The sequence below is a fragment of the Equus przewalskii genome, chromosome 7, assembly GCF_037783145.1.
Source record: "Equus przewalskii isolate Varuska chromosome 7, EquPr2, whole genome shotgun sequence".
In the NCBI taxonomy this organism is placed as follows: Eukaryota; Metazoa; Chordata; class Mammalia; order Perissodactyla; family Equidae; genus Equus; species Equus przewalskii.
This window is the reverse complement of record NC_091837.1, coordinates 94,054,934-94,067,680: the sequence shown is the minus strand read 5'-3', so window position 1 is coordinate 94,067,680 and position 12,747 is coordinate 94,054,934. Positions and strand designations below refer to the sequence as shown.

The 12,747-nt window shown below is 59.6% G+C and overlaps 1 protein-coding gene across 14 annotated transcripts in view; it reads right to left on the bottom strand.

Annotated features, from left to right (window-relative positions):
• The window catches only part of NFATC1 (nuclear factor of activated T cells 1), a 125,696-nt gene extending 115,550 nt beyond the window's left edge, over window positions 1-10,146 (bottom strand). For 5 of the 14 annotated variants that reach the window (XM_070627985.1, XM_070627991.1, XM_070627988.1 and 2 more), the window contains exon 1: window positions 5,133-5,550. In XM_070627985.1, coding sequence (XP_070484086.1) covers window positions 5,133-5,220 — 88 coding nt within the window. In that variant the 5' untranslated portion in view covers window positions 5,221-5,550. Of the gene's footprint in view, window positions 1-5,132; window positions 5,572-9,616 lie in introns of those variants that run through there. The other 9 variants (XM_070627984.1, XM_070627986.1, XM_070627998.1 and 6 more) reach the window with 7 other exon arrangements.
• Between the last annotated feature and the right edge of the window lie 2,601 nt (window positions 10,147-12,747).

Below are 12,747 nucleotides of genomic sequence, written 5' to 3'. Positions count from 1 at the left end.
CTCCGCTTCGGCGGCCCAGGGTTTCTCCAGTTCGGATCCTGGGCACAGACATGGCACCGCTCATCATGCCACACTGAAGCGGCGTCCCACATGCCACAACTAGAAGGACCCACAACTAAAAACACACAACTATGTACCGGGGGCTTTGGGGAGAAAAAGGAAAAATAAAATCTTAAAGAGAACACTGTCTATAATTTACTTTAAGAGATATAGGTGATCCCATGGTTGAACTGCCAACCATTCTTGGGAGGAAGGTAATTCCAACAATTAAAAAAAATCCTGGCTATCGGCAGGGCAAGTCTTGGGGCCTCCCCACCCCTGCCCAGGGGACTCAGCGCTGGTTTCCTGGTCCCCAGAGCCTGAGGCCCCCGCTGCACAGGGCGCTGGGAGGGGAATCCAGGGAAGCGCCCTCCCCACTGGGCCCCGCAGAGGAGACTGGGGTCCCTGACTTCCAGAACATTCTAAGAGGGGCCTTGATTTAAACCAAAGTCCGTCAATAATCACGATCCAATCAGAAAATAAAAAACATAAAGCCTTTATTAAAAAACAAAAAAGGACACACCTAACCATGAATTTACCTTAATTAAACAAATTACAAAATGAAACTTCATTATGAACGCTCAACCAGAGATCTGACAACAAAGCTCTCCGTTTCAGAACAAAACACACACGGGGAGAGGTCCCAGCTTGCCCCACAGCCCTGGGCCCCGCTCTCTCGCCTGTCGGGGCCTCTCTCCCCTCCCCTCCAATTTTATTACCCACCTAAATCATACGCAAATCTGAATTATTTAACTATTCAAAGGGATTACATTTACATGAAATGAAAATATTTCCAGTAACTTTCTTAAAAATCCTGAGACGGTCAGGCTGATTCGCGCCATGGCAGGAGGCACTAAAGAGCTGACACCCATTCGAGTCACTTTCTGCTGTGCCTTGGGAACCTGGCTGCTTGCCAAGGAGAACCCACGAAATTACAGTGCAGGTGAGTGCAAAAGCAACAGCACGAGTTTAAGCAAATATCATGGAGAGCTTATTCAAAATGGCTTAATATAATAAAAAGTAATAACAGTGTGGCTCATCCTCTGGAGACATGAACTGCCCTCCCGTTACTCTTCTGATTCTCCGGTCTCCGTCCCCCCTCCCAGTCAGAGCACTGTGCCAGGCACTCCGGGGCACACAGACAGACACCAGCGTGGGCAGCAGGCGGGTACCCGGCAGCCAGCAGAGGAGGTATGCAGCTCCCAGGCTGGTCCAGCGCCCATTGCGAAGTCAGTCCTCAGCAAACTCAACAAGCCAGAGCTGTCAGACATATTTCGTCTCATTCTGAGAAATGGTCTTTTTCAGAGCCATACAACTTTATTATTTCTGAACAACCACAAAAAAGTTTACCCACGTCCTTTCTATTAAGGCCAACAGCATATTGGGACCACTGAGACCACTCCCTGCTGATGCCAGCAGTCCCAGGGGGCAGACCTCACACTGCTCACCACCGGTCCTCCCCTCTTTCACAAACTCTGAGATGGCCCGTCACGACTCTCATTCTTCATTTTAGGAACATCCCCTTCAGCAGTGGCTGGGGTTGAACCGCAGGACGTGAAGCTAGAAATAGAACAGGAACAAGCCTGACAGCCAGGTCTCAGCCTCGCGACGCTGCCCAGAGTCTCCACAGGGCCGGGGGGCAGCTACCCACACGGCGAGATGGTAATTTTGCAGATGGTGGAAACAAAACACAACAAACCCCAAAAACGCTCAGTGGCCAGCCCTCGCTGTTGGGCGCTGCTCCCCGAGCTCTCTGGGAGGCACTCCCAAGGGCGGCAGGGACAGGCAGGCCCCGAGGATGACAGACAGAGACAGCTTCAGCGGGCCAGTCGGTTCGACAACGTGCCAGGGAGAAGGATTTAGAGGCAAACAGAAGGCCTGTGACAGCGGCACACACATTGCCGAACCTTCTGTAAATAACACACCCAGCCTTTCGGAGGCCCTCACTCCAGCCGCCCCCAGCACATGGTTCCTCGCAGAGGGACGAGCTAGCCCCAGGTCAGACACATCTGGTCATCTCCATCTTCAGCTCTCGTTCTCTGTTCTTAGGGAACTAAAAACACCCAAGTCGTTGGCTACTTGCCATGGCCTTCCTTGACAACATGCTATAGTATTAAAATATCCGCTCATACAAATACCCATCCTTGACGGAACCACCTCTGGAACCGTGGGCCAGACACACTGAGGATGGTGGGGCTGCTCGTGGCGAAAATATGGATGCATGTCCTAAAATGTCGAAGGTCACAGATGACATGGCGTGCCCGTGTCTAGCACTCCCCTGAGCTCCCTGCTCAGGAGGCGGCGTTTACAGAGCAGAACAGGCCCAGCCCGCCACACACAGGGGCCTCCCAGGGTCTCTTCACCAAAACCATTGCCATCGCTGAGAAGGGACTTGAGAATAAAAATTCCTCCCAATCTTCATTTTGGCAAAAGATGTCCCCTTTCGCACGTGAACTCTGAAATGCCACCAGTGATGCACGTGACAGTGAGTAGGCAGACCTGCCTGCATCGAGGCAGCAAGGTGGCCAAACTGCTGGGGAGGCTCGGGCCCGAGACCCAGAGGCCTGGCCAATTTCCTGTGGAGTTGCCAGGGCGACAGTCCTGGCAGCAGCCATGGGGCTGGCCGAAATTACTGAGAAAACAGGAGCCCCGGGCTGGCGGGAAGCAGGGCCACGCCCGCCTCCCAGCTGACAGCAAAGCAGCTACTTCCTGAGACCAGAAAGGAACAGGAGGCCTTCTCCCCGCTGCCCTCCTCTCCAGAGAAGGAAGCCCACCGCCCAGCCTTCTCCCCAGGGGCACTGGAGCCGGGTGGAGACAGGAAGATGAGGAGGCCCCGGGAGTGCAAACAACACTCTTGCGCAGCCCATGGCAACTTATTTTTTAAATTCTCTCTTCTTTTTCCCAACAAACGGTGACTGGACTGTCTATTTCACCTGTTGAGCACTCTGGAAATAAAGAACTCCACACCTGGCTGCTCCCTCGAAGTGCTGGATAAGGAGCCCTGCGGGTGCCACACACCCAACGAGAGCACAAGGTGGCAAGCGACCGCACGGGCACAGGGCTAATGCATCCACTGACCCCCAGGATGTCGGGGGACGCTGCTCTCAACTGAGAAGGAATCTTGACAGATGAGCGACCACTGCCGCCAGTGGTCAGGGCTGGCCGTGTCCTTTTGAGAAAGTGCCCACTTCTGTGTTCAGTATAATCTACAAAGCTCTGTGCTGCCTTTGCCTAACAATCGATCTCAGTATTAGTCATTCATTCATTTATTTATATCTAGGCTTATTCCAGAAACAATGTGAAGCCGTTTCTATCACCCATTAAGAGCTGGAGAACTTAACGTAACAATTTCATATAACAATATAATAATTAATAATCAAAAACTACAATGTCATGTAATAAGAACAAGAAAAAAGGACTATATGCATAATCACCAAAACTTGGAAGCAACCAAAATGTCCTTCTGTAGGTGAGTGGATAAATAAACTGTGTCCAACCAGACAACGGAATATTACTCAGCACCAAAAAGAAACGAGCTGTCAAGCCGGCATTCCACAGTGGCCGCATCCCTGAGGACACAGGATGTGTCCCAAAACCCAAGATGGCCCAGAAGTCCTTGCCTGAGATGATCTTTCACACCATAAAGAGGTCAGGCGTGCAGCCCACACTCCCACCCCATGCCTCTTGTGAAGGATATATGCTAAACGGACTGAAAAGGGGTGGAACCCTGAGGAGAGGTCTTCAGTCCCACAGGCAGCCAGACCCAAAGCAAGCAAGCCAAGAAGGGCTCAGGGGCCGGTCTCTCCACTTCCAGTCCCAAATCTCTTAGGAACTGCCCCCGTCCCCCACCCTCACAGGCCTTGGCTCCAATGAGCCCAGAGGCCTGGAGCCCACGGCCGCAGAAGACGGACAAGGAGGACATTCGGAGAGGGCAGGTAAGGAAGATGAGGCAGCCCAGGGCTGGATGGAACATTTATTTTTTAAAAATGAACAGGAGGTTACAGTTTTTCAAAGAGGGGCGGTGAACGATATGGAAACTATTATACAATCATTGCAGAGACGCGCCTGTCCTGCCAAGTGTGCTGTGAGCTGCTCCCTCGCTGCACGGCCACGTGGGCAGGGACAGAGATATCCTGAAGACAGCCACAGAAAGGAGGCCGGAGGGGGACGGAAGAGACAGGTGGCGCAGGGCCAGGCTGCCGGAGGCGGCTCCTGGGTGTCCTCCACTGGGCACAGACTGAGTCTCCCAGCACAAGCCGGTTGTGATCACTCGATAGGTGGCATTCTTATTCGAGAGCATCCACTCTGGGGGCGGGAGGGTTCCCTCATGTGTTATTTGTTTAACTGGAACCTTTATTTTTTCAGAGAAGAGAAAATGAAAGAAAGGAAAAGCTCCCCACCACGGTGGCTGGGCGCAGAGCTACTAGCTAGTTCATTTAAACGCCTGTCCTGGGAGGGGCTCCAGGCCCCGTGCCCCCTGGCAATGGCCGCTGGCCACCTGTCCTGGGCGGCAGAGTCCAAGTCCGGGGCCTTGAACACGCGTGTCACGGCCTGAGCGGCACACTGGCCGCCCTGGAGGAGGCGCCCCTCCAGCGAGATTGCTCCGAAGACCCAACCCAAGTGTGAGCCACAGGCAGGAGACCCGTTGCTCTCTGACGCCAGAAGTCCAGGCTGCGGCACCGTTCAGCACACCCGACCGCCGACCCCCGAGCCGGCCTCACAGGGGGCCTCCCCACACACCCCCAACTCGCCAACACTTGACCTGTTTCCCGACGCCTTCGTGGCCCCGGGCGCAGGACGCTGGGGCGGGGGGGGGGGGGGGGGGGGGGGGGGGGGATGTGGGCGCTGCCTCTGACCTGGGCGGCGCGGGGGAGGGGTGCAGGGGGGAGAGCCAGGATGAGGAGCGGGGAGGGGCGGCGCGGGCCCCAGGTGCGCCCCCCAGGCTGGCTCCTCCCGACTCCGATCCTGCAGCCCCGGGGCTCTGCAGCCCCGCTCCTGAGCCCACCGGCCCTGCACCCCCGGGGTTCTGCAGCCCCGACCACTGCACCCCCGGTCCTGCACCCGGGCCCCCTCCCCGGCCCGCGAAGACCCACCTGGGGCGGCCACGGCGCCCTCGTCGCTCTGGTTAAACTCGAAGAGGAAATCAAAGTCAAACTCCGGGTCCGCCTCCAGCCCTGTCATGTCGGGACCCGCGGGGGCCGGGCCGGGTCGGGGTCAGGTTCCGGGGTCGGGAGTCGGAGTCGGAGTCCGCGATCAGGGGTCGGGGTCCGGGGTGGGGAGTCGGGGTCTGGGCCAAGTTGGAGTCAGAAGTGGGATCGGGGTCCGGGGTCGGAGGTCGGGGTCTGGGGTCCGAAGTTGGGATCCAGGGTCTGGGTCCGGGGTCAGTGATCGGGGTCTGGGCCTGGGTCCGGGGACGGGGGCCTGGGGCCGGGTCCGGGTCCGGGTCCGGGGTCCAGGTCGGGCCCCGGCCGCGGGCACCTGTGGTCGCCGCCCGGCTGCTGCGCCCGCGCCGCGCGCCCTCGGTAACGTGACTCCGGCCCGCGCCCCTCCCCCGCCCCTCCCGCCCCTCCCCCGCCGTTTCCGGGTTGACATAAACAAGCCGCTCCGGCCGCCGGTTCCGAGTTTTAAATAAACTCCCCGCGAGCCCGGGCGCACGCCGCTCACGCGTGTCCCCGCCTCCACCCGCGAGCGAGACCCCGGGTGTCCCGGGTCCGAGCGCTGCGCGCGGGACCCCCGCCTGCAGCCGCGCTCGCCGACTCCGGGGCGGGCGTGCATGGGGACCGCGCGCAGAGATCAGTACCGATTCCCGAAGAGATGGCGCACGCTGTATGCGAGCCAAGTGACTTTGTCTAAAAGTTTTTTTAAAGCGTTCAAGCCGACGGGCCTCCTCCCAGGAGTCAGAGCTCAGCCCGACTCGGACGCTGACCGAGTCGACAACGTGCACGTCCTGCAGGAGGCCCCGAGCCTGAGCCCGGAGGAGGCGTCCACCGAGAGCCGGGCTTCCTGCTGCGGAAGAGCAGCGACACAGGGGAGGCCTCTTTCCGCCCCCAAAGCTAAAGACGTCCCCGAAAGTGGCAGGAACGCGGCGGTTTTCCATGGGGTGGGAGCGCGCCCCCAGCGCACCGTGAAGCCGCGGCTGCTCCAGACCGGCCGGCGGGGGCACGGCCCTTGCTGCCTCCGGCGTCTTACAGGCCGGGCCTAAGCGGCAGCCCTCGCTTTTTTGTGACAACGTTCACTTAGTCCCCCAACTTACTAAAACACACGTGCACACTCCTGTGCGTCCACGAGTAACCGAAGCTGCTCAGGTTGAGCGCGCGCATGAGGAGCGCGGGGTCTCCACCCACGGCCCGCGCGCCGAGCAGCATGCACAGCAAACTGTAAAATCGAGGCCCTGTGAGCGCGTTTCCTTCCCTTTACCCCCGCTCCCAGCTGTGTTCTAACTTTCCCCAGGCCTTGGCACCATGTAAGCCAGCATCTGCACTGGCAGGAGAATGGTGGCAGAGGGACCTTAGCAGAGCTGAGAATCAGGCCTGGGGCGGGGTCCAGGCGGAAAGGAGGGCGGGCGTGCAAATGTCTGCCGCTCATCCCTGCCGCCCTCCTCTCGGCCCTGCAGGCCCCGGCCCGGCCCGCGGTTCTGCTTTCTCCGGAAGCAGAGAACCTGCGGAGACACTCCCCGCAAGCTCCGCTGCCAGGACCCTTTTCAGATGGCTTTCTCCAATGATAAACTATAGTTCGCTCTGGCCTGATTCCGTTTCTAATAATAGTTCTCACTTTGAGACGTATTTTGGAGGGTTGTATTGTTTTACTTTGCCTTTTTTGCTGACCTTCAGGCAAATGGAAGTTCTGTTTTCTGTTGAGAAGGCGCAACATTTCATTTCTCTCTTTTCGGTTTTTTCTTTTTAACTTCAGCCACCTTCTCATCCCCAGCAAAAATTTACACACAAATAATAGTGCTTATCATCTGTTTAGACTAAAACTTTTTGCTCAGCTGTTCCGGAGAAAGTGGGCACACACTTCCAGGAGCACATGTGCCCCAGGCTCCTGGGCCCTGTGGGGATAGGGGATTCAGGCTGCTTCATCCTAAAGCTGAGCTGGTCCCCATCTGGGTTCAGATCCCCAACCAAGGTAACCAGATGGGGTGGCGGTTTGTTAACTGCTCCTCTTACCACCCCCGCCCCCCCCCCCCCCCCCAGTGCCTTTCCTCTTGTAAATGGTTTGGAGCTTTCTGCCAAGTCAGCAGACGCTCCTGTCTTGATGGAAATGTTTAGCTTGGCGCTTCCTCTCAGAGGCTGTGGTGCTCAGGGGCGCAGAGCTCCAGCGCTGGGTGTGACAGAGCAGGGCACCAGCGCCAGGCCATTTCTAATCGGGATTAGGAAACAACACACAGTTAAGTGGCGAGAGAACAGGGCGAGCTTTGTTCTCTTCTGGAGAGCCCGGGGCATTCTGTGTGGAGCAACCTCTGAATGGGTAGGTGGGTGGCTACCTACAAGGTCTGCATTTCTCCGCATTCTCCTCGTGGAAAAACAAGCACAGGGCCTTCAGAAACAACAGTGCTTAATGAGCTACCACCCAGATGCTCACTGAACTGGAGGGAAGAGCTGGGTTACCATTCTGATTCTCAATTCTCGGATGGACACTAATGTCTTCCTCCCGCCTGCGGGACGAGGACAGCTTATCCCCCTGCCCTCGGCAAGGCTAGCGCCGACCCGCAGGGAGCTACTCTGCCTCTGCACCCGGCTGTCTGTGGGAAGGACCCGATCTTACTTTCTGGTTAGCCCAATTCTGTGGTCCTCACAAAACGTATCAACACTCTTTTAGTTGAAGGGCACCATACCACCTGGTGCCCCGCCTCTTAGCAGAGGCACTTTCAAACGCATTTTCTTAAGGAGGAAACAGGAAAAATCACCCTCTACACACACGTGTTTTTTTCTCTTGTAAGAGAAAAAAGATTCTTTATTGCAGGATGGACCACCGACTGTTCAAATAAAGAAACCTAAACTTTGAAAGACCTGCATTTTTTTAAAGCAGTGATAAAAAATATATGGGGAAAACTTTGAAATAACTGTCCCAAAGATTTAAAATCAAAACCTCAGCAAAAAAATTTTTAAACTTTTCTAATAGCAAAATCTTATTCGGTAAACATTACCTGATTTTTAGATTTAAACATTTTCTAAATTGAGGTGAAATGTAAGAAAGATAAAATACATCTTCCTTCCTTGATACGAAATACATAGAAAATAACAAAAGACATCTCGACACTGAAAACCTGCTCTGGTCCCGAGCGTGGTCTTCAGCCCCTCTTTGTTAAAGGTAAGGAAGTTCGCCAGGCGGGCAGTGTTTGGAAACTGCGCTCTAAGGCCACTGGGCCTCACAGTCATCAGAAAGGAGCCGGAAATGGTAGCATTCAGTTTCCAGCCTCCTCAGAAGGATGTCCGCCCTGATAAAATGTAAGAGGACTCTTTGGCAGGTTTGCCAGCTTTCCTAAAGTCATTTAACTAAAATGCTTCAGCGCCGATAAGCCATTTGGAAAGGTGTCTCCCAGTTTCCACGAAGCATTTGATAGGAATCCCTCCCAAAGGTGCTGGCCACCCCTTCTCGAGGGTGTTCTGGGACTCCGGCAAGAGCATCCCGGGTAGGAGCTGGGCTGCTTTGGTCATGGCGGTGGTTCTTCTAAGGGCAGGGGGTGACGAGGGCTTGGCACTGAGACTGCACTGCTGGAGGGTAGGAGCCCACCGTCAGCGGCGGGCCGCCATCCCCAGGCTTCAGGGCTGACTCTTATGCCATCTTTGTGGCTATCAACAAGCAGCTTTAAACTTGGTCCCTTTTCAAACTGCCCTGAAGTATTGTCTGCAGTTGGAACTCTTACGTCTGCAAGACTGCAAAATGCCTTGAATTAGGGGCTGCGTTGGGACCGCACATTCGGTCACACTTAGTCCTGCGGGTCGAGCCACCAGCGTGACGGCGCCACGCGGAGCGGTCCCAGCGGGCTCAGCAATCTGGAGGCGGTTTGCGGAGCCCAGCGCTTGGGAGCATCCACCACGCACTGAACTTGCAGAGGGGCACAGAACCCCCACTCCTCGCTGTCTTCCAAGCCACAGGGTGGCCTTGCCCCGCTGGGGAAGAAACCAGGCCACCCTTCCTTCCCAAAGAAACCTCACTTCATCCCAAAGTGTCCTGTGTAGTTCTGACCGCCCTAACCTCGGCCCGGCCCGGAACCGCCTGCATTTGAACCGAGTTCCTACAGCCGGGATCCACTGAGAGGCTGCACCAGCGAAGGCCAAGTGCGTGCACTCAGCACTGGAGAAGAGGAGACACCTATTGGCAAGAAGGCGCGCTCGAAATCAGGGCTGCTCTGGGGAAACACCAGGGGGACACGACTTCTCAATCTGTGCCGCGTGCCTGCCGCGCGCCGGGGACGCCGCGTCCCTCCGGGCGCTGAGACCCCGGCCCAGCCTGCTCGCCCCTCCCCGACCGGGACCCCGCGGGGCGCGCGGGCGGGACGGGCGCGGGGCTGGGGGGCGCCAGGGCTGGGGGGGCATGGGGGCCGCAGTGGGGGGCGGCGGCCGCGCCGGCTTACCTTCCTCCGCCGACTTCATGGTGCCGCCGGCGGGCGGCGCGGGCCTCAAAGTTTCTCCGCTCCCGCAGACTGCAGCCGGAGGGCCGAGTGGAAACTTGGAAGGGCCTGGAAAACTGGTACTTGGCATCCACGCGGCGGCGGCGGGGAGCAGGAGGAGGAGCGGGAGCAGCGGGAGGAGCGGGTGCCCTGCGCCGCCGCCCGGGGTCGGGTCTCCGCGGGAAGGTGGACCTCTCCCCCGGCGAACGCGCGCCGGCCTGGGCTCAGCGCCGCGCACCCCGGAGAAATGTCATTGAGGGGCGTGTGCGTGCGTGGCGGGGCCGGGCTGCGGCCCTGGGACCTGAGCGGGTGGCGGAGTGGCAGGGTGGCGGGGGCTCGGAGGTGTGGCCCGCGCCCCGGTCCCCGCTCCCGGCCGCCCGGTCCGGCGCGGTGACTGTGCCGGCGAGTGCGGAGTCTCTAAGTCTCGCTCTGACGCAGGGCCGCGCTCTGCCTCCTGCCTTTTTAAAGCTGGAAAACACCTCCCCCGCCTCCCCGCCCCCCGGCCGCTCCCGCGCCCTCCCCGCCGTGACATCACGCCCCGCCCGCCCGAGCCGGAGCGGGGCCGAGCGCCCGCCCCGCCCCGCGCCCAGCCGCCGCTCGCCCGGCCCGCGGGGCGCACGGGGAGGGACGGGGCGCACCGGGAGGGACAGGGGCACACGGGGGGAGGGACGGGGCGCACCGGGGAGGGACGGGCCGCCAGCGGGGGCCGGCGGGGTTGCACCGGGGCGAATCCACCAGCCTGGACGCCTAGGTCCACGCGGGCGTCTGAGAGAGGATCCCTCTGCTTGATGAGGGGGCGGAGGGAGCCGGAGACGAGGGGGTGCGAGAGAGCCCTGCGTGCTGAAGTCATTATGTAAAATCGCAGGCTTCCCCCGCGGTGGAAATTTGGAAAAGCGCTTCCACTGGCAGGCCCGGGAAAGGAAATTCCCGTCCCGCTAAATTACTAACAGATTGCATGGCAGTCCCGGGACGTGGAGTTATTGTCATTTTTACTCTGTAAATACGCGAGCGGCCCAGACTGCCTGTTGCACGAGGCCGCGGGCGGAGGTCGAAGAGAACGGCGGGCGCAGCCCTCCCCGGCCCCCAGCCGCCGGCCCCTGCAGCCCCGGGAGGGCCGGGGGCGTTTTGTAGGCGAGACTTCGGGGTTTGGAAGCGACTTGAGGGGCTGGTCTGAGAGCTGAGAGCGGGTGCTCGGGACGGCCTCCCCAGCGCCGGCCGTTTCACTTCACACTTTGCTCTTTCCAACCCTCCTGCCGCTCCTCCGCGCAGCCCCGCTGCCAAGACGGGACCGTAGTTTCGTGTTGGCCTTGGGTGGACGGGCTTGGAGTGTGAGGGCGGTTAAAATGTCTGGCGTATAAAAATCGTAAATCTATTGCACGACACCCTTATGTGGTTTAAAATAAACCCAAAAGCAAAAGGCGTGTCTGCCCCGGGGACCCAGGAGGCCTGCAGGACGCCGGTGGATGCCCCAAACGACTCTGCGCGGGGCCCCAGGGAAACGGGGAGGGGGTGGGGGTTGGTGCCACACTGCCCCGTCCGGTGGGTTCGCTGGCTGCTCGGTGGATGTGGAATAACAGGAAGGTGCCAGCGGGAGCGATGCCCACGTCACCACCGTGGGTCATTCCTGCCTAGCGCACTCGGCACAGCCGACATCCCTACTCCCCCTCGCAGGTCTCCCGCCGCGCGGGTGTGGGGAGGGGGTCGCCGCGCCTCTGCGCGTCTGGGTGGGCGTCACAGCCCTTTCCAGGGATCGCTACCTGTAGATCTGCTCCCTCGCCGAGAGCCGGGACTGGCACGTGCCTCGGTGACCCCAGCGCAGGGAGAAGGGGGCCCGGGGGTGGACGCTGGGGGTGGGGGAGACCCCACGAGGACACTGAGGCGCGGTGGGGGGGAGGGGGCGGCGGGGGCGGGGGCCAGGCAGCGCTGGGGGCCGCCAGGGGGCGCCAGGGCCGCGCCGCCCGCCCCTCCCGCGCCCCTCCCTTTAAACGGATCTCTGCGGGCAGCGGGGTGTCCCCAGACCTGGGGCCAGGATTTTGCTCGGAGAGTCTCCGCTCCCCCGTCCCAGCCCCTCTTCTTCGCCCCCAGGAGCCGTTGTGGGGGAGCGAAGGGAGGTCTGCAAGTTCAGTTAAACTCAAGGCCGACCCCTACCCCTCGCGGCCGCCCCTCCGGCGCCGCCACGCGCGCCCGGCCGGTCCTCCCGGACCCGGAGCCCGCGGGACCCACGGGGGCGGGGCGGGGCGCCTCTCGGCTGGGGAGGGGCCGCAGTTGGGGGCTGTTGGCCGCTGCTCCTCCTCCTCCATCTCCTCCTCCTCCTTCTCCTCCATTTCCCCCTCCTCCTGCTTTAATAAATAATTTTCACTCCATCCAGAAAAGCTCTTTTCCTGTCTGCTCTCAATGCTCTCCTTATTCCCCCGCCCGGGTGACGGAATCCCCGTCTGTTTCCCTCTGTTTAATGCCGTTGCCGGGACCACGGTGGCCGCGCGCCAGGGCGCAGGGAGTTCCGGAGGCGGCGGCGCAGCTCCGCGGCCAGCGCGCCCCCGTGTCCGCCTCGGCCGGCCCTGCGGCCACCGCGGGGCCACCGGGCTCCGTCTCCGCGGCCGCAGCCCCCCGCGCTCCCCTTCCGCCTCGCTCGGTCCTCCGGGCTGCTCTCGAGGTGTGTTTATGGCTGCTACTAGGAGAGACGTTACACGGATTTTATTTTAAGAATTGGTGATGACTAACGAAGTTAAAAGGAGCTGAGGACAGAAAACAAGACTATTTTTAGATTACTGTTGTTTCTGTGGATTATTGGGGCAAATACGCCCAGAGAAGCTTACCATTTTCAAAGTCTCTTTGGATGCCAAATCCTTTCTCCTGGAGCGCACTTGGGTGTTCATCCGGCCCAATATTTCCTAGAGACTCGGGCAATCCCCGTTGCTTGGGTTTTTGTGTTTAAGCACAACTGCCATGGAGACTCCATCCTCAGTGATGTGGGCGGTCCGGCCAGGGTCAGGAGGACCTGAGAACGCTCTGGCCTGGCTGGAGCTGCCCTGAAGGCGGCTGCTCTGTCCTCCTGCCCCGGGAGACGGGCTGGGGACCTGCCCTGCCCACCTGGC